General features: G+C 52.8%; 1 protein-coding gene across 1 annotated transcript; it reads left to right on the forward strand.

Annotated features, from left to right (window-relative positions):
* Positions 1-2,692: 2,692 nt before the first annotated feature.
* Ace (angiotensin I converting enzyme) lies at positions 2,693-21,362 on the forward strand. Its single transcript, XM_035447732.1, has 23 exons — positions 2,693-2,786; positions 3,309-3,452; positions 4,061-4,252; positions 4,720-4,817; positions 5,565-5,737; positions 6,072-6,295; positions 6,761-6,905; positions 7,157-7,255; positions 7,457-7,579; positions 7,942-8,153; positions 8,813-8,949; positions 9,825-9,983; positions 10,216-10,303; positions 12,721-12,864; positions 13,006-13,197; positions 14,578-14,675; positions 14,854-15,026; positions 17,202-17,425; positions 17,729-17,873; positions 18,144-18,242; positions 20,119-20,241; positions 20,544-20,731; positions 20,914-21,362. Exons 1-23 carry the CDS (start codon positions 2,714-2,716, stop codon positions 21,144-21,146), a joined length of 3,486 nt encoding a protein of 1,161 aa, XP_035303623.1. The 5' UTR covers positions 2,693-2,713; the 3' UTR covers positions 21,147-21,362.
* Positions 21,363-22,498: the final 1,136 nt, after the last annotated feature.

Raw genomic sequence — 22,498 nt, forward strand, 5'->3', positions numbered from 1 at the left:
CTTGTCACTTTGAGGGACAGGTGGAGGAGACGGGAAATGGCTGGGAGTGTGGAGACCTGAGGTGACTTGAAGCCAATCTGACTCAGTGGTAATTTCCCCATTTCTAAAAAGCAGGGGGTGGTTCTAATCTCTAAGGCATTTTGTAGCTCTCAAACCGTGCAACTGTGGGGTTCTAGGGCTCTGTTGGGACAATGCATGATGGTTCCTGTGAGCTGAACAGCTGACTGTCGGCTGTGTAGCCAAAGGGTAGGAGGGGCAAGTGATCCAGCACTTGGGGCCCTCTCTATGGCTTCCCCTTGTAGAACACAACAGACCCTCCCTTCCTCTGCTATTTCTAGGCATCCCTCACCCCAAGCCCAAGGTGACCTGGCGACTGACATCTGCAGCACCGAACCAAGGCGCCTATCGGGCACCCAGGCAGGCGACCCCTTTCTTCCAGGACCTGGCAACCTCAAGTCCATCCCGGTGGCACCAGCCAACCCTCCACGCCCCTTTGTCATTCAAGAGCCCGGAAAGGCTTAGAGGGTTATGCCGGGAAGCCGTGAGAAGTCAGAGACCGCTGGGCTCTACGGCCTGAGACTATGCGGCGGCGGCGGCGGCGGCAGCCAAAGGGCACAGCTGGGCGGCTGCAGGGGACAGGGACCCCTTTCTAGCTCCTTCCTCAAGAGCCCGACCAAGCACCATCTCTGCACCCAGGCTACTGCCGGGCCCCTCCGGGTTGGGCGCCCCTGCCCAGGGCGAGCTGGGAATCTTTCCCTCCGCCCCGCTTTGCTGGGCCCGCGCCGCGGCGGGGGACTTGGGAGCCGAGGAGGAAGCGCGGAGGGGCGGGGAGGTGGGGGTGTGTCGGGAGGCGGCGGTGGCTGGGTTTTATAATCCGCAGGGCGGTCGGCGTGGGAGAAGGGGCAGCGCCGCACCGTACCGCGCGCACCGCGCTATGGGGACCGCGCCCGGCCAGCGCGCGCAGGGGCCGCCGCCGCCTCTCTGGCTGCTGTGGCTGACCCTCCTGCTGCTCCTGCTGCCGCCCTCGCCCGCTCCGGCGCTCGACCCTGGATTGCAGCCGGGCAACTTTTCCGCGGACGAGACAGGGGCACGTCTCTTCGCCGAGAGCTACAATTCGACTGCCGAGCAGGTGCTGTTCCAGAGCGTCGCAGCCATCTGGGCGTACTACACCAACATCACCGAGGAGAATGCGCGGCTCCAGGTGGGCACCCTGGACCCGGGCGGGGGCGGGGGCGGGGCACGGCAGGGCGCAGCGACCAATCACAGGCCTGCGGTCAGCCGCCCCGGGAGGGCAGCAGGCGCCAAGGGTCCCCAGCCTCAGCCCCGAGCAGTGAGGTCCTTAGTAGGACCCCTGCCACCAGCCAGACCTTCCCACCAGCTCTGCGTATCAGGCAGGCGATGATGCTTCAGTACGGGTTGGGCACGTGATCCATGCCAACATAGGAATGGAATGGATGAAGCTGACTCCTCCAAGGCCAAATCCTCCTGGCGCTCGGGCGTTAGAGACCTTGCCCTCTGGCAGCTGCCTGACCCCCTGTTGAGGTTCCTTTCCTGGCCCTCTGCTCACTGTCCCCTTATTCTGGCCCCAATTTTCTCCTTCATTGCTCCCTTGAATCAGATTCCCACAGTTCCCAACCTGAGGGCTCAGGAGGAGGGGTGCTGCTCCTGCAAGTTCGTCTCCAGGACAGAATCTCTGCAGGATCAAGGGGTTTGGAAGCCCTTCGCCTGACTAGGCGCTCTCCTACTGTAACCTCTCCTACATGGCTTCTGCCTGAGCTAGACCACTTTTTCCACCCTCCTGGTGACCACAGGAGGAAGCAGAACTCATCGAGCAGGAGTTTGCAGAGATCTGGGGCAAGAAGGCCAAGGAGCTTTTTGATCCCATCTGGCAGAACTTCACTGACTCAAAGCTACGGAGGGCCATTGAAGTTATACGCATCCTAGGACCTGCCAACTTGCTCCTGGCCCAGCGGCAGCAGGTGGGCCTGGGGGTGGAAACAGAATTTGAGTGCCCCAAGAGCCCTGTTGTGGTGGTTGGGAGGGCAGCCTGGCAGACAGGAAGGGACCTACAGTCTGTATGGACCTTGGCTGTAAGGAATCTGGGGGGGCAGGGGGAAGACAGAGCTGCTAGGACCACAGGATGTGTGAATGTGACAGGTTTTTGTATTTTTTTAATATATATTATGGAGTAGAAAGTCAAATTCATGAGCTGGAGTGTAGCTGAATTACCAGACTTTGAGACTAGCATGTGTGAAGCCCTGTATTTTATATCCAGAATTACATTACACATGCAAAGAGAAATGTGCTCGCTCTCCTCTCCCCCTTCCCCCCACACATACACAATCAGCAGTAAATTTCTCTCTAAGCAGACTTGGTATATGGGCCTCATTAGAAAGGTTGGGACAGACAGCACCAAGGCCAGAGAACAGCGGGGATTCGCCCTCCCTGTGGGCTGGTACCAAGCTGGTGCTTGTCTCAGATCCCTGGATCTCTGTTCAGTTCCACCTGCGAGAGCTGCCGCCACTGGAAGTGACATCAGTATAGTGGAGTGCCACTGAGTGACCTTGTCTGAGTCACATCCCCTCTCCAGGCCACTTTTTCCTCTCAGCCAAGGGGTGTGGGGTGGGGTAGGCAGATTAACTCCAGGGGCTAATGTCTGCTCACTAATAATTCCTCAACTCCAAATTGGCAGTACAACTCCCTCCTAAACAACATGAGCAGAATCTACTCCACCAGCAAGGTTTGCTTGCCCAACAAGACTGCCACCTGCTGGTCCCTGGAGCCAGGTACGGATGGGCCTTGTCCCATCTCTGCTGGGGTTTCCTAGTCCTTCTGGGTCACCTGTAGGATGGTCCCCACCGACTGGAATATGCAGATGCACCCATACTCCTGCCCTAACTGCCTGCAGACTCACTTCAGAGACCCTCCAACTCCACCCCTCCACCACCAAGCTTCCTTCTGGCCACTTAGCTCTGCTTTTAATGGGTCCTCTCACTTTCTCCAAAAGCCTCTCATAAGCCTTGGGTCCCTGGGGCTTTCACCACAAGGTCAGTCATTCTATGCAACAAACCGTGGAGGGTCTGTCTGTTCTAACCTCAAATGTCCTTTGGGGGTCAACGATCCTAGACATTTTCCTGTGTCTTGCCCAATGCTTTCTTTGTATAGCCTTGCTATGGGCTGCCCTTGGTCTGGGGATACTGTGATGCCTAAGAAGCTGGTGGGGACAGTGCAGAGCGCTGTGTAACAGTGCAGGCTGTTAGACACTGGCACACAGACATTTCCTAACTGACCCTGCTCACCTGTCTCAGAGCTCACCAACATACTGGCTTCCTCACGAAGCTATGCCAAGCTGCTGTTCGCCTGGGAGAGCTGGCATGATGTTGTGGGCATACCACTGAAACCCCTCTATCAAGACTTTACCACCCTCAGCAACGAAGCCTACAAACAAGATGGTGAGCTTGTGTCTTCCTCTCCACAGACAGCGGCCTTTCCTAGCTTACACTCTTGTCTGCTGTCCCCAGAGCCTCATGTCCCTGAGCTAGACAAAGCAGCCCATATGATGGCTTCACAGCCCACCCAAGGTCTCAGAGCTGGTGGGAATGGCATGAAACCTATAGCCAATGTACCTTGCTGTCCTGTCCCTTTTACTGCTGTTCCTGGTACCATTTGTGGCCCTGCTCCCAGCCCTAAGACTCTCTGCATCTTTGTGCTCGGGGACCTGTTTTGCTGGAGATTAGCGTAGCCTCTAGTTAGAAATTATAGACCTTGATATGGCAACCCATACCTGTAATCTCAATACTTGAAAGGCTGAGGTAAGAGATAAGGAGTTTGAAGCCAGTCTTGGCTACACAGTGAGAGCCTGTCTTAAAATAAGGGGGAGGGTATGGCACACAACTGTAATCCCAAAACTCAAGAGACTGAGGCAGGAGGATCTTGAATTCTAGGCCAATTTGAGCAACAATCTCAAACCAATGCTTAGAGTCAGGAAGATGGTAGAGTTAAAATTAGGATGTGGTGCACCAAAGCCTTGGGCCTGACCTGCACCCTCCCACTCTGTTAGGCTTTTCAGACACAGGAGCCTACTGGCGCTCCGCATATGACTCCCCCTCCTTTGAAGTGACTCTGGAGCACCTTTACCAACAACTAGAACCCCTCTACCTGAACCTCCATGCCTACGTCCGCCGCGCACTGCATCGACGCTATGGGGACAAATATATCAACCTCAGGGGGCCCATTCCTGCTCATCTGCTGGGTAAGGACCTGGACCTTGCTGCCCAGGGGATCTTAGGTGCAGGAGGATGCCCAGCAGAGAAAAGATGGCTCATCTTCATGGTGCCTCCAGTGTGTGGAATGCCATGACCTTTGTTTCCTTATGCAGAAGCCCCATGACTCAATGTCCCCAGCAGCCTGGAGTCCTGCTTTATAGGTGGGGACACCGGAGCTTAGGGAAGGCAGGAACTTGGAGCCAGAGAGCTAGAATGGGGCAGAGCTAGGGATCAAGCCAATGGCTTTGGCTGCAGGTTCAAGGAAAGAGGCAGTAACTAGTAACCAGTAACCAGTAACCAGTAACCAGTAACCAGTCCTGTGGAACCCAGAGAGTCAGAGGAGCTGTCTATGGTCCTAGGGTATAGGTGCTGGCACCAACCCAGGGTAGCATATATAGGAAACTGGCATGGCTGGGCAGGAGACGAAGCCACCCCACTCACTTCTTCCATTTAGGAGACATGTGGGCCCAGAGCTGGGACAACATCTACGACATGGTAGTTCCTTTCCCAAACAAACCTAACATCGATGTCACCAATACAATGGTGCAGAAGGTAAGCTCTGGAGTCAGACCTGAGGTAGGGCAGTAAGATGGGGAGAGTAGTAGAAAGGGCATGTGATAGATGGGGCCCCTCCCCTTTCCTGCAACAGTCAACAGTTACCTAGGGTCTTGTCCTTGGTGGCAGAGTGATCTGCTGTGGTCAGTAGTGCCCTGCCTCTGAGAAGTGAGGCCATTAAGCCTCAGTAATTTTTCCTGGGCTGGAAGCTATCCTGTGTAGGGAGACACCGTAGTCACACTTCCTAGGAGCTAGCTACAGGTGTGCTTGACCACGCCTGTCAGGGCTTGGTCAGGATGATGCGTGGGGAGTTCTTGGTTTTGTTTTTTTGTTTTTTTGTTTTTTTGTTTGTTTGTTTGGTTTTTTTTTTTTTGGCTTTTTGAGACAGGGTTTCTCTGTGTAGCTTTGGAGCCTATCCTGGCACTCGCTCTTGTAGACCAGGCTGGCCTCGAACTCACAGAGATCTGCCTGCCTCTGCCTCCCCAGTGCTGGGATTAAAGGTGCCCGGCACGTGGGGAGTTCTTAAGGGGGCTGCAGACATGTGGGGGCCCCCTCTCTCTGGCCTCCCTAGCTTGCTGCCTCTGGGCACGCTCTGGCTTGTGATTGGCTGGTATTGTTTGAATAAAGATATCATAACCAGTAACTTCTCGTTGTAATTCTGGGTGGAGATCACCAAGCCCTGCCCTCAAGGTTGTCACTTCCATGTGGCTGGCTTTTGACCTATATTTTCTACCCCCTGGCCAGGGCTGGAATGCCACATACATGTTCCAGGTAGCAGAGGAATTCTTCACCTCGCTGGGGCTCTCACCGATGCCTCCTGAGTTCTGGGCGGAGTCGATGCTGGAGAAGCCAACTGATGGGCGAGAGGTGGTGTGTCACGCCTCAGCCTTCGACTTCTTCAACAGGAAGGACTTCAGGTCTAGACCTGGGAAGAATGTGTGGGGCTCCGAGGAGGCGGCGGCTGTGATTCAGACCTGCCTCTGTATTGGAGGACTGCTCTGCCCTAGGACTGTAGGGCCATCCCATTAGCTCACCATCCCTGCAATTCTAAGCAGCAATCAGCTTGGGACGGAGGAGGGCCCAAGTGGTGGCAGAACAGGGTAGGGGCAAAGGGTTGCTAGTTTCTAAACACTTCTCATCCCAGAACAGAGTCCTCCTCAACCCTGTGCTCCTCTAGTCCCGGCCTCCCCGGTGCTCTGGTCCCTGCCCTCTCCTTCACCCTCATCCTCACTCACCTCATCCATGCTCCAGGATCAAGCAGTGTACACGGGTTACAATGGAGCAGCTTTCCATAGTGCACCATGAGATGGGCCACGTGCAGTACTACCTACAGTACAAGGACCTGGCTGTCCCCCTGCGCAGAGGTCCCAACCCTGGCTTCCACGAGGCCATCGGGGATGTGCTCGCTCTCTCTGTCTCCACTCCTGCACATCTGTACAAAATCGGCCTGCTGGACCATGTTGCTAATGACATAGGTATGAGGTGGGGAGAAGACCCAGCCTGATCATTCAAATCTACCATGGCAGATCTCTACTGCCCCCACCCCACTCCATCCTGTCCTTTTTTTTTTTTTTTTTTTTTTTTGTTTTTTTTGAGACAGAGTTTCTCTGTGTAGCTTTGGAGCCTATCCTGGCACTTGCTCTGGAGACCAGGCTGGCCTCAAACTCACAGAGATCCACCTGCCTCTGCCTCCCAAGTGCTGGGATTAAAGGCGTGCACCACCAACGCCCAGCTCATCTTGTCATTTTTAATTTGAGGCGCCAGATACACCCTAAGTTTAGCACTCACCCAGAGTCCTTGTCCTCACAGAACTCAGGACTGGGGACTCACCTCTGTCTGCTCAGCCTCACCTTCTGCTGGACGCCCCTTCCCCTCCCAGGTCCACTCTGCCCTAGCTGGTCTCTTTCCTCCCCCTTCTCTCTCTTCTTGTTTCTGGACAGAAAGCGACATCAATTACTTGCTGAAGATGGCCCTAGAGAAAATTGCCTTCTTGCCCTTTGGCTACCTGGTGGACCAGTGGCGCTGGGGGGTCTTCAGTGGCCACACCCCACCCTCCCGCTACAACTTTGATTGGTGGTATCTTAGGTGAGACGAGAGATAGGAAAAGCCTAACCCAGTGGACCCCTGTCTCTACCAGTCTCTAACAATGCCTGCCTACCTACCCTCTGCCTCCTCCCTTCCTGCTGAAACCTCTCATCCTAGAAGCATCCCCCATTTTCCAGGATGTGGAGGGATGCTGGGGGTGGGGTGGGCAAAGGTGGAACCAGTACCTTTTCTGCAAATCTCAGGCAGCCTGTGTGTCCCCAGGGCCTTAAGATTTAAACATCCCCTTCTAGAACCAAGTATCAAGGGATCTGTCCTCCAGTTGACCGGAATGAAACCCATTTTGATGCTGGAGCCAAGTTTCATATCCCAAACGGGACACCGTATATCAGGTACCAGAACTCTGTGCACCCCCCACCCCCCGTTCCATCATCCTTCGGGCCCAAGGGCTGAGAATTAGAATGTTCCTTTCACCTGGTCTTTTTACCTTTTACTGCTAGCCCTTAATCTAGCTGTGACCCTGCAGAACCACGGGATAGTGCCTAAACAGGGGCTTTTGTCCAGCTCTCCTAACACCTACTCTGTCCCTGCAGGTATTTTGTGAGCTTCATTCTACAGTTCCAGTTCCATCAAGCGCTGTGCAAGGAGGCAGGCCACCAGGGCCCGCTACACCAGTGTGACATCTACCAGTCTACCCAGGCTGGGGCCAAGCTCCGGTATGTGACAGGAAGAGGAAAAACAAGTGGGGGGCTGAGGGGAGAGGCTGGTGAAGGTAGCTGATGTTCTGGTTGGAGCATCGCCAAAGCATTCTGCTCTGGAGTAACTCTCTCCCCTCTCTCCTCTCCTCCCCCAGCTCCCTCCTTCTCTGTCTCCCTCTCTCCCCTTTCTTTCTCTCTCCTGTCGAATATTTATTAAGCTTGCATTCAACTGCCATGGGGCCGGGCAAATGTCCCCTGCCACTCTCACAGAGACCCTAGCTCTAGAGACTTTTTTACTAATGAAAGACAGATGGACAGTAGCACTGTTGCGAACCCCAACCTGTGTCCCCTGGACCCATAGTGCTCACTCTGCTTGGCAGGCGGGTGCTGCAGGCTGGCCGCTCCAGGCCCTGGCAGGAGGTACTGAAGGAGATGGTGGGCTCAGATACCCTGGATGCCCAGGCACTACTGGAATACTTCCAACCGGTCATCCAGTGGCTGCAGGAGCAGAATCAGAGGAATGATGAAGTCCTAGGCTGGCCAGAGTATCAGTGGCGCCCACCGTTACCTGACAACTATCCAGAGGGCATTGGTAAAGCCCTAAGGGAGGGTGGGCTGGGACCAAGAGAAGTCCTGGCCTCTGGCCTCTGGCCTCTGGGCCCAAGCCTCAGGGTCCTGATCAGCTTGTTCCAGCTGAGCCCTGGTGTCCTTTGCTGTAGTGCAACCCACCTCTAGGCTCATCATCAGGGTCTACAGCAAAGATGGGCATGTCTTTCTCCCAGCATCCTAGAGACAGTGTGCCCAAGCCTGAGGGCCCCCCAGGGTCAGTCTTGCTGGCACATTGCTCTATGAGGTCACACTGCAGACTCGGCTCTTATTGGCCAGTGGTGGGGGCTGCAGGGCTCTGCTCTCCTGCGGCCATGGGCCAAGGTTGGGCTACTCCAGGACTGCCCAGCTTCCTCTTTCTGCTGCTCTGCTTTGCGCACCCCTTGCTGCTGGTCCTTGGTCAGGTGACCACTGACCACGTGACAACCAACCAGGGGATAACAAACCAGGCAACAACCAGAAGCCAGACAACAACTCACCAAGCAACAACCATCCAGACAACCCAGAACTCCAGTGGGACTACTGGAAAGGGGCAGGGCCATGAGGGGGCAAGGAGCCAGGGAACAACAGCAGGGGACTCCAGTGAGACCACACCTTGTGGTAAGGAAGACAAGGCCTGTCTATTTTCCTCCTCACCTCCTGCAGACCTAGTGACTGATGAAGCTGAGGCTGAGAGGTTCGTGGAGGAGTATGACCGGACAGCACGGGTGTTGTGGAACGAGTACGCAGAGGCCAACTGGCAATATAACACCAACATTACCCTAGAGGCCAGCAAGATCCTGGTAGGAGCCACTTCCACCAACTCCAATATGTAGCATGTGCACAAACACATCCACATTCACAGAACACACACACACACACACACACACACACACACACACACACACACACAGCACTGAGCTCCAAAATTGATGAAAAGCCTGAACAGGATATTTAAAACAACACTCCATTTCAGATTTAGTGGGCTTGGATCCATGCCTGAGCAGAGCAAATTTCTCTAGTCTGATACCATTCTTAGTTACCATTCTCAGAGATTGTAACCCATTGTGTATAAACAAACAGTGGCAGCATCCCTCTTTAAAAGACTGACAGCCTGAGTGTCAGCACTGTGAGCGATCATTCCCCTGCACCCTGTCCCTTCCTTTGTGGCAGAGTGTACATTATACCACAGGAAACCAATCCTGAACATGTGCTCCAACCCTGGTACGTAGGGTGCTAATGTTGCTTGAAGACCCACTGTGTGCTGCCCATGGGTCTTTAGTACCTCAGCTTCTCTTCCTGCATATATCCTCTGGCGGTTATGCACAATTAGTGACATTCTTCCTTTTACAAAGATGCAACCCCTGAATACACAGGGCAGATGGGGGAGCTCCTACCTAATAGTACTAGGCTTCAATCTAATGGCATTTAGGCATGCTGGGCTCTCTTTCCTTACTCTATCCGGATACATATTGCTAGACCGCAGATATCTGTTGAGGAACACATACTGTACCCAACACATTAACAGATGGCCCAGGTTGAAGAGGAAGGTATTTATATGGGCAAAGGCACTGGCCTAAATCAAACCACACTCCCCACCACTACCATTATGGATCCTCCTACACAGAGGCCATGCCAAGTCTCCTGAGCCTGTGATAACACCCCCTTGTGCCCTCAGCTTGAGAAAAACAAGAAGGTGGCCAACCACACCCTGAAATATGGCACTCTGGCCAAGAAGTTTGATGTGAGCAACTTTCATAACTCTACCATCAAACGGATCATAAAGAAGGTTCAGAACATGGACCGGGCAGTGCTACCTCCTAAGGAGCTGGAAGAGGTGCGTGGCTCTGGGGAGCATGGGTGGCGCCTGCTGGGGAGTGAGCCAAATCTCGACTGGTTCCTTGCTCCATCCTGGATGTGGCATGTCTTGACACAGGCCATGTCCGCACGTCTCCAGAATCCCCATGACTGTAACACTCCGCCACGGTGCCTTGGGTCCCACCCATGGTGCCTGGGGCCAGAGCAAAATGAGGGGAGGTACCTCACTGCTCTTTTCTCCCCCCTTGCAGTACAACCAGATCCTGATGGACATGGAGACGACTTACAGCATAGCCAATGTTTGCTACACAAATGGCACTTGTCTGCATTTGGAGCCTGGTGAGAGCACCCCTGAAAGAAAGAGAGCGTGGGGGAGGGGGGGAGGCGCTGGTCTGGCTGAGGATGCTGTCAAGGGCTTCCCTAACTCATTTCCTCCAATGGAGGAACTAGAACCTCAACAGTTCCCTAATTCTCTGCCCCTCTAGGACCACCCCACCCACCCAGAACTCCCCAACTCTTTCCCTTCTACATGCCCCTCAGAGCAGCTGAATCCCAAATATGTGTTTCAAAGGCTCAGACCCCAGAAAGGAGAGCCACAGACCTTCAAGTCTGTGTGTCTACCTTCTGTAGCTTCCTTACCTCTACCACTGGGACATTGCTAAAAAAAGAAAACAAAAACAAACTGGGACCAGAGAGGATAAACCATGCAAGAATCCCACTGCCCTGGAATCACTCACTAGAACTTGCCTCCTGTTCTCAGCTGATAACATTCCCACACCATCCCTTCCTCCATGGCACCTTTCCGCCAGACAACCAGGAACCTGCTCATAGCCCCCTCTCACTGCCTGTCTTAATGCTCTTCAGCCTGTCCCCTTAGAAAGGGCTCCCTCTGCTCCCCTCCCCCAGGACCCACACACATATCTCCTTCCAGGCTTGGTGAGCTAGAGTCATAAACATTCTTTGTGAGGAATCTTTACCAGAAGTTGTTTCTTCCTGGCCCCAACCCAGCTCCCATGTCAGAACAATGACAAATAGAAGGGGGAAATGGAAAATAAACAGAAGCAAGAAACAGTTCCAGGACAGGGGCTGGCCTATAGGTAGCTGGCCTCTGGTGCACACGAAGAGAGGAAGAGGGAACATGTACGTGCCTGTGTGTGTGTGTGTGTGTGTGTGTGTGTGTGTGTGTGTGTGTACACGCACGTGCGCATGCAAGCACACTTGGAACACATGTGCATGTCTGGGTGTGTATTTCTAAATATGGATTAAAAAAAAATACACGTAGCATTTGGCATCCTCACTATACAGCCCTTTGATCCAGGACTAAGCCTGGTCATAGACATGGTAATTAAAATAAAAAGCCCATAAAGACCATTGACTTTCATCACCAGAAAACAGACACAGAATTCTGAAAACAAATCTTCTTTCAAAGAAAGCAAATTAAGTTTACCTTTTTTGGCCGGGCGGTGGTGGTGCACACCTTTAGTCCCAGCACCCGGGAGGCAGAGGCAAGTGAATCTCTGTGAGTTCGAGACCAACCTAGTCTACAAGAGCTAGTTCCAGGACAGTCTCCAAAGCCACAGAAAAACCCTGTCTCAAAAAAAAAAAAAAAGTTTACCTTTTTGGTGACAAGTGCATATGACACAGAATGTTCCAGAATAGAGCCCAAGTTCAACAGTGGGGGTTTCAGATGCTCCAAGGCTCCTCCATCTAGGCCAAGGGCAGGGCAGGAGGAAAGCCATCTGTTTCAAGACTGATGGCTGTAGTCTTGTACGACCCTCACCCTGGCCTGAGAGGTGCATGTCAGCTTTAAATTCTTACTGGTGTCTCATGCAGAATGGCTTCTTTCTTTCTTTCTTTTTTCCTTCCTTTCTTTTGTTTTGTTTTGTTTTGTTTTGTTTTTTGGTTTTGGTTTGGTTTGGTTTTTCAAGATAGAGTTTCTTTGTGTAACCCTGGCTGTCCTGGAACTCGCTCTGTAGACCAGGCTGGCCTGGAACTCACAGAGATCTGCCTGCCTCTGCATCTTGAGTGCTGGGACTAAAGGTGTGAGCCACCACCTTGGGACATAAAGCCAGGGTCCACCTTGCTGGGAGCAGCTCAGATAGTTCTTGTACGTGCACAGTCCTTACAGCTATTGTTATTCCTGTGAGCCCAGTGACAATTTGCAAAGGATGTTGTGGGTCCCCAGGGCCACAGCAATGAGAAGGCATAACCCCTGCTTGAGGACAGAGCTCTCATTCTATTTCCAAGTTCCTGGGAAGGCCAGGGCTACTCCCTTGTTTATAGATACAGAAAGAGACCTGCCCAAGGTACCTTGGGGGTTCATGGGAGAGATAGAACTTGAATTCAGGCCCGTGAAACTTCCCAAACCATTTCTCCCAGGGAAGGGGAAGTCATGGGAGAGCATTTTGTTTCTGCTCCAGCCTAGTCACCTCCTGCGTGGGTACACAAGCCTGTCATTAAGCTACTCATAAGAAAGGAACAAGTATATCCCTTTCAAAGTTGCCGAACCCCTGCTAGTGTCTGAGGTCATATATGTGCTGCATATTGCCCCAGGTGGGCACCCCATGAGCTCCTAGTGGCCACTGTCTCCCTATCTCTCCCACCCCCGTCACTAGCCTTACTGCCTATACTGTCATTTCCAAGTGATCTTACCAGCTTTATTCCAACTCTGAAATTCCATGACCAGGTTCCACTCGTAAACAGATGAGAGGTGAGCCAGGGACTGAGGCTCAAACCATTCAACCCCTCCCTTCCAGATCTGACAAATTTGATGGCCACATCCCGGAAATATGAAGAACTGTTATGGGTGTGGAAGAGCTGGAGAGACAAGGTGGGGAGAGCCATCCTTCCCCTTTTCCCAAAGTACGTGGAATTCTCCAACAAGATTGCCCAACTCAATGGTGAGTCCCCAGTGCTGGTCCTCCTTGCTGTCTGCGCCCCAGGTCCCTCAAACTCCTCAAAGAGGTTCTCTGAGATCCTTAGGCTAGGGGCAGGAAGCATCCGAGAGGTGTCGGGGCGTATTGAACGTGTCTCCTATGCAGGCTTCGCTGATGGAGGGGACTCATGGAGGTCATCGTATGAGTCTGAAAACTTGGAGGAAGACCTGGAACAACTGTACCAAGAGCTTCAGCCACTCTACCTGAACCTACACGCCTATGTGCGCCGTTCCCTGCACCGCCATTATGGCTCTGAGCACATCAACCTGGATGGCCCCATTCCCGCCCACTTGCTGGGTAAGGGCATTGGCCCAACCTCAAGGAGGTGGAGACAATGAACAATAGTAAGGACCAGGACAGTGCTGGCCACAGGGCAGAGAGCAGGCTGCAAGAGTGCAGGACTGACTCCTTGAGGGAGCATGGCCACGATTGGAGTGGTGGAGTGAGACTGGGGGAACTTCCTGCTCATGTTTAGCGACCATGTAGTTTCATATTTTTATTTTGTGATGCTGAGGGTTGAACTCAGAGCCTTGTATGTGTCAGGCAAGTGAGCTGCCACTGAGCCACACTCCCCCACTCTTCTGCTGCTGTGTTTGCCACAGAGCCATGTGATACGAGCATTTACCAACTTTTAAGGGTCAGACCACATTACCCATCATGCCTTAAGACAGACAGATCTAGAAATCTGGGTGTGGGGTCTGAGGAAATTCCATATGAACCTTGAAAGACGTGAGATTTTGATGAATGTAAATTCAAGGATGGGGTGCAGGAAGAGGAGACACGAGGTCTAGGTCAGGGCGTGAAAGCAGAGATGCCGGAGAGCTCAGATCCACTTCAGCCTTTGGACCTTCTTCTTCCAGGGCTCTAACTATTCAAATAGCTTTGAGTGCATGAAGGAGGGAGAGGAAGACAGGAAGAGATGGAGAGAATGGGGGGTGGTAGAGGCTACCATTTTTCTGTCCCCATTGGGGACATTCTGCCTCAGCTATGAAAAAGACCCGTGTCTGTCCATGGAGTTTTGAAGCTTCTACTCATCCTGAATGTCCCCCTTCTCTCCAGTCCTGGAGAATTGGGCTCTTAACTGACACTGGGGCATTAGCCTCTCCAAAAGATCAGAGTAACTGGTGGCCTGCATAATACAATCTTAGAGAATACAGCGGGAATACTGTAAAGGTGGCTGGTCCAGAACGTGGCCTGATGGCATTTAAATGCAGCCTCGTCACTTAGGGATTTGAGCCCCTGTTTGGATCACTTAACTCTCTCCAGACACAAGTTCCTCTGCTACACAGTGCCAGGGAGCAGGAGGGATTACAAGTTACTACATGTGTGTTTGGGGTGACACTTGGGAAGTGGTGGCCATGTGGGTGTTGAAGCTCCGGGGACTATGGGGCTCTTATGGAGGATTCCTTCACTGCTCATGGGCACTAAAGACTACCTTGGTTCCTAATGACCAGCAAGGTTCTTACCTATAACCCACATTGGAAATGACCCTGTGGGCTAGGTATGTAGGTACAAGACAATGCACGTTAAATACCCAGGGCAGCGTGCAAGCAATTGATGCTCAAGAGATGCCACCTTGATTGACAAGATTGGGATCTGCCCACCTTTCCCTACATGATTTCTCTGAGCCTAAAAAGTTGTTTCCTCTCTGCCATCTTTTCCCCCACCTGCCTCCAGGGAACATGTGGGCGCAGACTTGGTCCAATATCTATGACTTGGTGGCACCTTTCCCTTCTGCCCCCAACTTGGATGCCACGGAGGCCATGGTAAAGCAGGTCAGTGAAGCCAAGGCCATTCTCTGTGGGCCTTCCACAAGAACAAGGGAAGGCAGGCCCCAGATGGGAGGGCAAAAACCCTCTCCCTCCAGTGTGGCTCTCTCACAGTCTGATTCCTGTCACAACTGAGTCTGTCAATCAGACATCCCAGTTTACAAAGAACTCTCTCTGCTTTCAGGGATGGACACCCAGAAGGATATTTAAGGAAGCTGATGATTTCTTTACCTCCCTGGGGCTGTTACCTGTGCCTGCCGAGTTCTGGAACAAGTCAATGTTGGAGAAGCCAACTGATGGTAGGGAGGTGGTGTGCCATGCCTCGGCCTGGGACTTCTACAATGGCAAGGACTTCAGGTTTGTCTGGTTAGAACTAGGATCCTTACCCTGATCCCAGGGACAAGGGTGTGAGCCCAGTCAAGGCTCCATGGCTGTCCCCTCAACTGGAGCGAGCAAGACAGATGGGAGCAGCTGGGATGAAGTTGAGGACTGAGAGTCAAGGAGGTGGGTTTGGTCCTAACCATGAGAACCAGGTAGAGTCATCCCATCTTAGAAATGAAAGCCAGAAGTGCTGGCCAGCTCCGTCAGTGGTCAGTGGGCCACCAACTTACGGTTATAGACCTGATTAAGCTATGTACACTGCACAGCCTCTATGTTGCTGGCCCTTCCCATGGGTGCACCCACTGTGAGGAAGACCCACTCTCACCACCGACAGACAAGGCACTGTCTTTATCAATGGCACTAGTTACCTATCGCTGTCTAACAGACTACCCCAGATCTAGTGGCATAAAATGACCAGTTGATCCTCAAGGTTCTCTGAGCAGGAGTTCCAGCAGTACCCAATGAAAGTGTTCTTACTCCATAGTGACAGGCATCAGTCACAGTATTAAAACCCCAATTAACTGGGCCAGAAAGATGTCCCAGCAAATAAAGGTATTTGCCACCAAGTCTGATGACATGAGACCGGTCCTCCAAATGCACAATGATAGAGAGAAAGAATGGACTTCCAAAGAATGTTGTCCTCCGATGGCCACAGGCACACCATGGCAGGTGCACACTACATAAATATATGAACTCTTAAAATTTTAACTAATTGATTAACACTAGGCGAGAGACTCTCAGGGCTTTGTACTTGCCAGGAAAACATTGTGTCACTGTTAACCCCCACCCCCACCCCTAGGCACAGCTGGGGTAATTTCAGTGGCTCATCTGGAGCCATTTACCCAGAGCCTAGTTTTGGCTATTGGCTGGAGTTCCTCAGTTTTTCCCACGTGTAGTGTCCAGAGTGACATGTTCAAGGTTTCCTCTCACACTGGGTACCTGGTTAGGATGCCTGGAGCAGTTTGGTGTGATCAGGCATCTTCTTGGCACAAGCCAGCTTGGGTTCCTTCCTATTGTGACAGTTCCTTCCTTAGGCTGGCAGGTATATTAAAGCAGAAGCCAGATCTCTCCGTAGCTAAGTGTAAAACGGGCGCAGAGTCCTACCTCAGGCATCCTCTTTGAAACAAGGTCGTACTAGATAATTCAGGCTGACATTGAACTTGGGATCCTCCTGCCTTACCCAGGCTCCCAACTAGGATCACAGGCATCTTCAATACACATTCTATTGGAAAATCCCAAGGACAACCCAGGTTCAAAGGAAGAGAATGAAAGACTATCTGGGAAGGGCGGAGATGTTGTCCCTAGGGGATGAAGCACCCTGTAAAATGAGTAGACACAAAGCCAGGAAACAAACAGGGTGGGATTTATGTGGGGGGGCGGTGGGTGGCACTGCCTGACCTTGAGCCCTTCAAAGGCTTGAGGGCTTGGAGCTGTAAGGCCCAGGTAGATTGACAAGGGGACCAGGGATCAATGGAGGTGAGAATTCCCGTGGGAACTCTTTTTTATGGTGCGTCAGAGGAGGTAGGCAGGCAGACCCCACCCTTGGTGGGTCAAGGATGCTGGGCAGCTCCTCCCTCTCCCCTCTGACTAGAAAGAAAGAGGTGAGCCAGCACTGAAAGACTGTTTAGATCCCCAGAAGAAGTTCCTGTCATTGGAACTGGCTTATAGAAAAGGGTGAAAGCCAACACGAGGAGGAGGAGGAGCCTTCTGACCTAGACAACTCCACAGCTGTCAGCCAGCCCTGGCCATAAGCATTCTCCAAGTGAATCTACTTACTGGTTTTGGTTTAAATGAGATGCAGAGTGGCCCAGCCAATGTGTTCCCCAGGAAGCCCCAATCCTGGAATAAAGAGACAAATGCACGGGACAGCACTGGATACACATTCTGCAAAGCACAGACTGAATGTTCCTGTGCCTGTAGGCCAAGTTAGAAAGCAATAGTCAGTGTGGATTGGGGCAGAGGGATGGCTGCAATGACCTTTAGCGACCTCTGGCCCGCAGGCTACTTCTTTCTTAGGACCATTTGATATCTCCTTCCCATCATGCCATGTTCCTTATGTCCACGGGGAGAAGGTCTGCTTCATAGGATGTATGTGCCACGGTCCCTTTGCTCGTTTGTCACTGACACACTTCTCCCCACCCCTGTTTCTAGGATCAAGCAGTGTACCTCTGTGAACATGGAGGACTTGGTGATTGCTCACCATGAAATGGGACACATCCAGTATTTCATGCAGTACAAAGACTTGCCTGTGACCTTTCAGGAGGGCGCCAACCCTGGCTTTCACGAAGCTATTGGAGATGTGCTGGCTCTGTCGGTGTCTACCCCCAAACATCTCCACAATCTTAACCTGCTCAGTAGTGAGGGTGGTGGCTACGGTGAGAGGGGCAGAGATGCTGGGTGGGTGGGCTGAGGACCCAGAAGGAGTGACAGAATTGGCAGGTGGTGGAAGAGGAAGGTTTTGGAGACACCCTTGGGCAAAGATCTGAGATAGACCATTAGAAGGGAGAGAGGCCCCAGCAGGGTAAACCTGACAGGATAACACACAGACCATCCCAAGAGGCAAGTTTTAGGGATAGAGTGAGTCAGCGCCTTGCTCCGCTCCCCTCGCTGGGCCTGAGCTGCTGAGCCCCGACGAGAGGTCAGCATGCACCTGAGGCTGCACTCCCTTCCCCCGACAGAACATGACATCAACTTCCTGATGAAGATGGCCCTCGACAAGATCGCCTTTATCCCCTTCAGCTACCTCATGGACCAGTGGCGCTGGAGGGTCTTTGACGGAAGCATCACCAAGGAGAATTACAACCAAGAGTGGTGGAGCCTCAGGTTCTAGAACACTCTGGTGGGGGTGTGGATTGGAGTGTATCTCTGAGAGTGCCTGGATGTGCTTGTGTGTCTGCAGATGAGTCAGTGAAATGTATGTGTGTGTGCGCGCACAAGTGATAGGGGCTCCCTGGGGTGTCTGTACACAGGAACCCAGCACACAGGAATAGAGGACATTCTGGTGCAGGGACCATTCTTTGCTTTAAAAATGCCAACTTCTCTCAGCTTGGTTCGCCCCAAACTCACCCTCTAACATATCTTCCCATTTGACAGACTGAGGTACCAGGGTCTCTGTCCTCCATTGCCAAGATCTCAAGATGACTTTGACCCAGGGTCCAAGTTTCACATTCCTGCAAATGTGCCATACATCAGGTAAGAGCAGAGGGAGGAGAGTGCACCATGGGCGGGTGGTACCCTCAGGTTCGTGTTTAAACTTCCTTCACTGTGCACGCTATACCGGAGCTGCCCCGTCAGACCAGCAGGAGCTGGCTCATGACACGCTCACCTACTACCAAAGCCACTTTAAGTATTCCTTGGACAATGTGAGAGCTTATACCAATCAAACAATTAAAACCAGAAACTTCACCAGAAGATTGGTGAATGGTTACAAGGCCTAGTCTAGGTGGGACTTTTGTTTTAAAACAAGTTTTACTCTGTAGCCCACACTGGCCTGGAGTAAACTGTATAGCTCAGGCTATCATTAAACTCACAGTCCTCCTGTTTTACCCCACATCTGCCACTGACAGGGCAGTTGACAACAGTAACATGCAGCTGGATACTAACTTGGGTTCTGTTGGTTTTGTGACATGGTCCCTTTGTGGTCAAACTGCCTGCAATACATGTTGAGTTGTACTGAAATATCCTGTAGAGTCTGAAGCCCAGGGCAGGAGGCAAGGTGGTTTGGGACAAGTTAGTTGCCAGCTTGGGGGTTAGAGCTCTTGCCCTTTGTTTGAACAACGTCCTCTGTCTCTATGGGTATCCATTTTCTCACCTTGTTCTCAGTACATACGGTGGTCACTAGGTCTAACAACTTAGCTGCTTGTCTACACAGAGCATGCTGGGGACCTGGTAGCTGTGGTCCTCCACTGTGAATTACTCTAAGTGGATTGCATTGTGCTGGCTGTAGCATAAGGCGACTATGGCAGCCCATTCCCTTCCGCGTGCTCCTCTGTAGAGCTCACTCAGGGTGTAGGATCCAGAGAGCTCCTAAGAAGCTGTGACAGGTAGAGTTCCTGGTGCCCATGCTACCCAGGAGCCAAGGAACAGAGAACAGAGAAGGCCTCTCAGGAAGGCTAAGCTTCTTCTAGTTCTTGCCTCTGGTAATCTCTGGAAGCCAAGGACTAAAGTCAGCACATATAGGACAGACAGAGTCTGACCCCTGGAAAGAAAAACCACACACTACTCAGACACTCCGAGGCTGCAGAGGGCCAAGGAGCAAGAAGAGTTGTTGCTAGGGCCCAGCAGGCTTAACTAAGAGAGTGCCCTAGTGAGAAGCTTTGTGTGTGTGGCCACCACCACCTACCACCTACTGGATCTCCATCTTAGGTCCCAGCACTCACTCTTGCCTTGAGATGGAGCCTATGACAGTTACTGTCCCCACTTAGCATAGTTATCCAGGCAGGAATGAACAAAGGAAATTTGGCTCCCTAGAAAAACACACTAACGTTCTGGCCAGCAGCCTGAGCAGAGCACTCGGAGGAAGGGCCAGGGGAACAAGTGCCACATGGCTTATGCCTGGGATCCAAAGGGAAGAGAGTGTGCTGCTACTCACAACGTTTAAAAACCGGAGTTGGTGTGGTTGCCCAGGCCTTGACTGGTGTATTCCTCTAAGGAAATCCCTGCTGCCTCAGATAAGACTGTGCCCAGTGCTTTCCCTACCCAGAAGGTCCTACCAGATCCACATGGTCCACTCAGCAAACCCTGGCCTCTGTTCCAGGGCTGGAAACCACACAGCCTGCCACAGCTTATTGGGCTCTCCCATTAACCTCTTCCTGTGCCTGTCCTCTGGATGCCCTTGGAGCAGGAATGTAGGCAGCCTGTTAGGTGGGAAGCATCCATACAGGCACATGTGGGAAGAGCTCAGATGACACCAAAGGCCAGAGTGACATCCTGACTGCATCCTGCTCTGCTGGGTCCCGTGACTGTAGATCTCAGTGGCACAAGCAAGTCCCTCCACCCTGCCCGCTAACCCTTCCCTCTGCTGCAGGCATTTCACCTACACCTTGTACCTTTCCCCTCTCTACCTCAGATACTTCATCAGTTTTATCATCCAGTTCCAGTTCCACGAGGCGCTGTGCCGTGCAGCTGGGCACACAGGTCCCCTGCACAAGTGTGACATCTACCAATCCAAAGAAGCAGGAAAGCTGCTGGCGTGAGTGTCCTCGGACCCTTCTTTGACTCTTCGGCCCTAAGAAACCACTGAGGCTATTCTAGCAGCACTTCTGGTTTGGTTTCTTGGGCTGAGCCACCCTTGATGTGTCACTTTCAGAGGGAAACTGGAACCCCTGGGCCCTGCAGCCTCCCCTTTGCACCCCTGCCTCAGCCCTACTCAGGCATTCCTAATCCTAAAGGGTGGTTTATTCTGGGAAAGGGGCTATGGAGAAAGAATGCCAGCCTGGGCAAGAGGATAAATGTGGTTCCTATTCAGTCCCCCATCTCTGGTGTCTTCCCCAGAGATACTATGAAGATGGGCTACAGTAAGCCATGGCCTGAAGCCATGAGGCTGATCACAGGCCAGTCTAACATGTCAGCCTCCGCCATGATGAGCTACTTCAAGCCACTGACAGAATGGCTCACCACTGAAAACAGGAGACATGGAGAGACACTGGGCTGGCCACAGTACAACTGGACACCAGACACGGGTACTACCACCCACCCCACTTCCAGCCCCAGGCACAGCTCCCAGAACTCACACAGGGCTGAATCCCATTCCCAGTCTCATCTCAGAGCAAGGACAGGGACACCAGAACAGAAGGCCCCAACCCTCGGCCCCAACCCTCCTGTCGCCCTGCCCACCTCCCTGTCTCCTTGCTTCCTCGCTCAGCTCGCTCAGAAGGCCCCTTTCCAGAGTCTGGTCGAGTCAACTTCCTGGGCATGTACCTGGAGCCACAGCAGGCCCGTGTGGGCCAATGGGTGCTGCTCTTCCTAGGCGTCTCCTTGCTTGTGGCCACCTTGGGTCTCACCCATCGACTCTTCAGCATCCGCCAACATCACAGCCTCCACCGGCCCCATCGTGGGCCCCAGTTTGGGTCTGAGGTGGAGCTCAGACACTCCTGAGGTGACCCTGCTGTCGAGTCTGACAGGAGTATCCCACGAGAAGTTGGATGGGGGACGCGTTTTGTGGGTGGAGCACACTCTAGCTGGGCCTTCCTCCTCCTGCCCTTTCCCCACCCACTCTCCGTCCCTAGTCCCAGCCCCCATTCTCTGATACCCAGCTTCTAACATGGAATTCCCCATCCAGCCTCTGTGAATATAATTAAAGGTCCTCCCAGACACCTGACTCTGTGTCCCTTGTGGGGAAGTCAGGGACAGGAGGGGCTGCTTGCTGTCTCCTGACAGTCCGGCAGGCCCCTTTCCCAATTGCCTTCTCAGGGTCTCTCCAAGCAGGGACCCAAGTAATCCTAAGTGCTCTGGCCCCCATCCCCTACAACCTTTCCTGGCCTTCCTAACAGCCCCGGTGAGGTGGCCCAGGTCCTGCCACAGCAAACAGTCCTTGCCCAACTGTTCAGTCCCCAGCATGGGCAGGAGGCGGGGCGGGCCAGGATCCCAAGAAGCAGGTGCTGCAGGCTGCCTCCCCGCTAGCGCTTGCGTGTGGATGCATATGGAGGGCCCGCCCTGTTCCCACACATCCATTCCACATTGAGCCCTCTGCAGGTGTCTCAGGAGGAAGGTCCTGGATGCCTTTCTGCCACAGGGTGGGGGCCCTGGAAGGGCCTGGCTCACTGAGCGGGAAGAAGCCCCCACAGTCACTTAGACTCCTGCCACTCCTGCCAGCTCTGTTGTCCACTTTGTGTGTGGACACCCTGGGTTCCCAGACGGAGCCACACCACACAGGCACTACCCAGGGGGAGGAGCCATAGCGGTGGGCTCGCTGCTATAGGCCACCTGCTCGCCCCACAACACACACCCTCACCCCGAGCCATCCCACAACACACACCCTCACCCCGAGCTCATCCCACAACACACACCCTCACCCCGAGCTCATCCCACAACACACACCCTCACCCCGAGCCATCCCACAACACACACCCTCACCCCGAGCTCATCCCACAACACACACCCTCACCCCGAGCCATCCTTTGGAAGGCCTACTTGGATTTGGGGGGGGAGGGTGTTATTTTAAGAAAATTTTAAAAATAGTTTTTCTCTACATGCTTATGTAGGAAATTTGGAAAACTCTGAATAAAAGCCCATGATATAGCAACATCAGGAAATGTAAGCCCTATTGACACTTTAGTGTGCTTTGTCCCAGCTTGCTCCCTCTATACCCAATGTACATAGGATACCACAGTATTCTGTGTATCTCCACCCCTTAACATAAACGTATCTACTTTTCAAGTATTTAATTACAAAACTTAGCTCTTGACCAAATGGAAATTGGTCAGATTTCTGGGCCAGAGTCTTGCCTT

Source organism: Cricetulus griseus, chromosome 7, assembly GCF_003668045.3.
Source record: "Cricetulus griseus strain 17A/GY chromosome 7, alternate assembly CriGri-PICRH-1.0, whole genome shotgun sequence".
Lineage (NCBI taxonomy): Eukaryota > Metazoa > Chordata > Mammalia > Rodentia > Cricetidae > Cricetulus > Cricetulus griseus.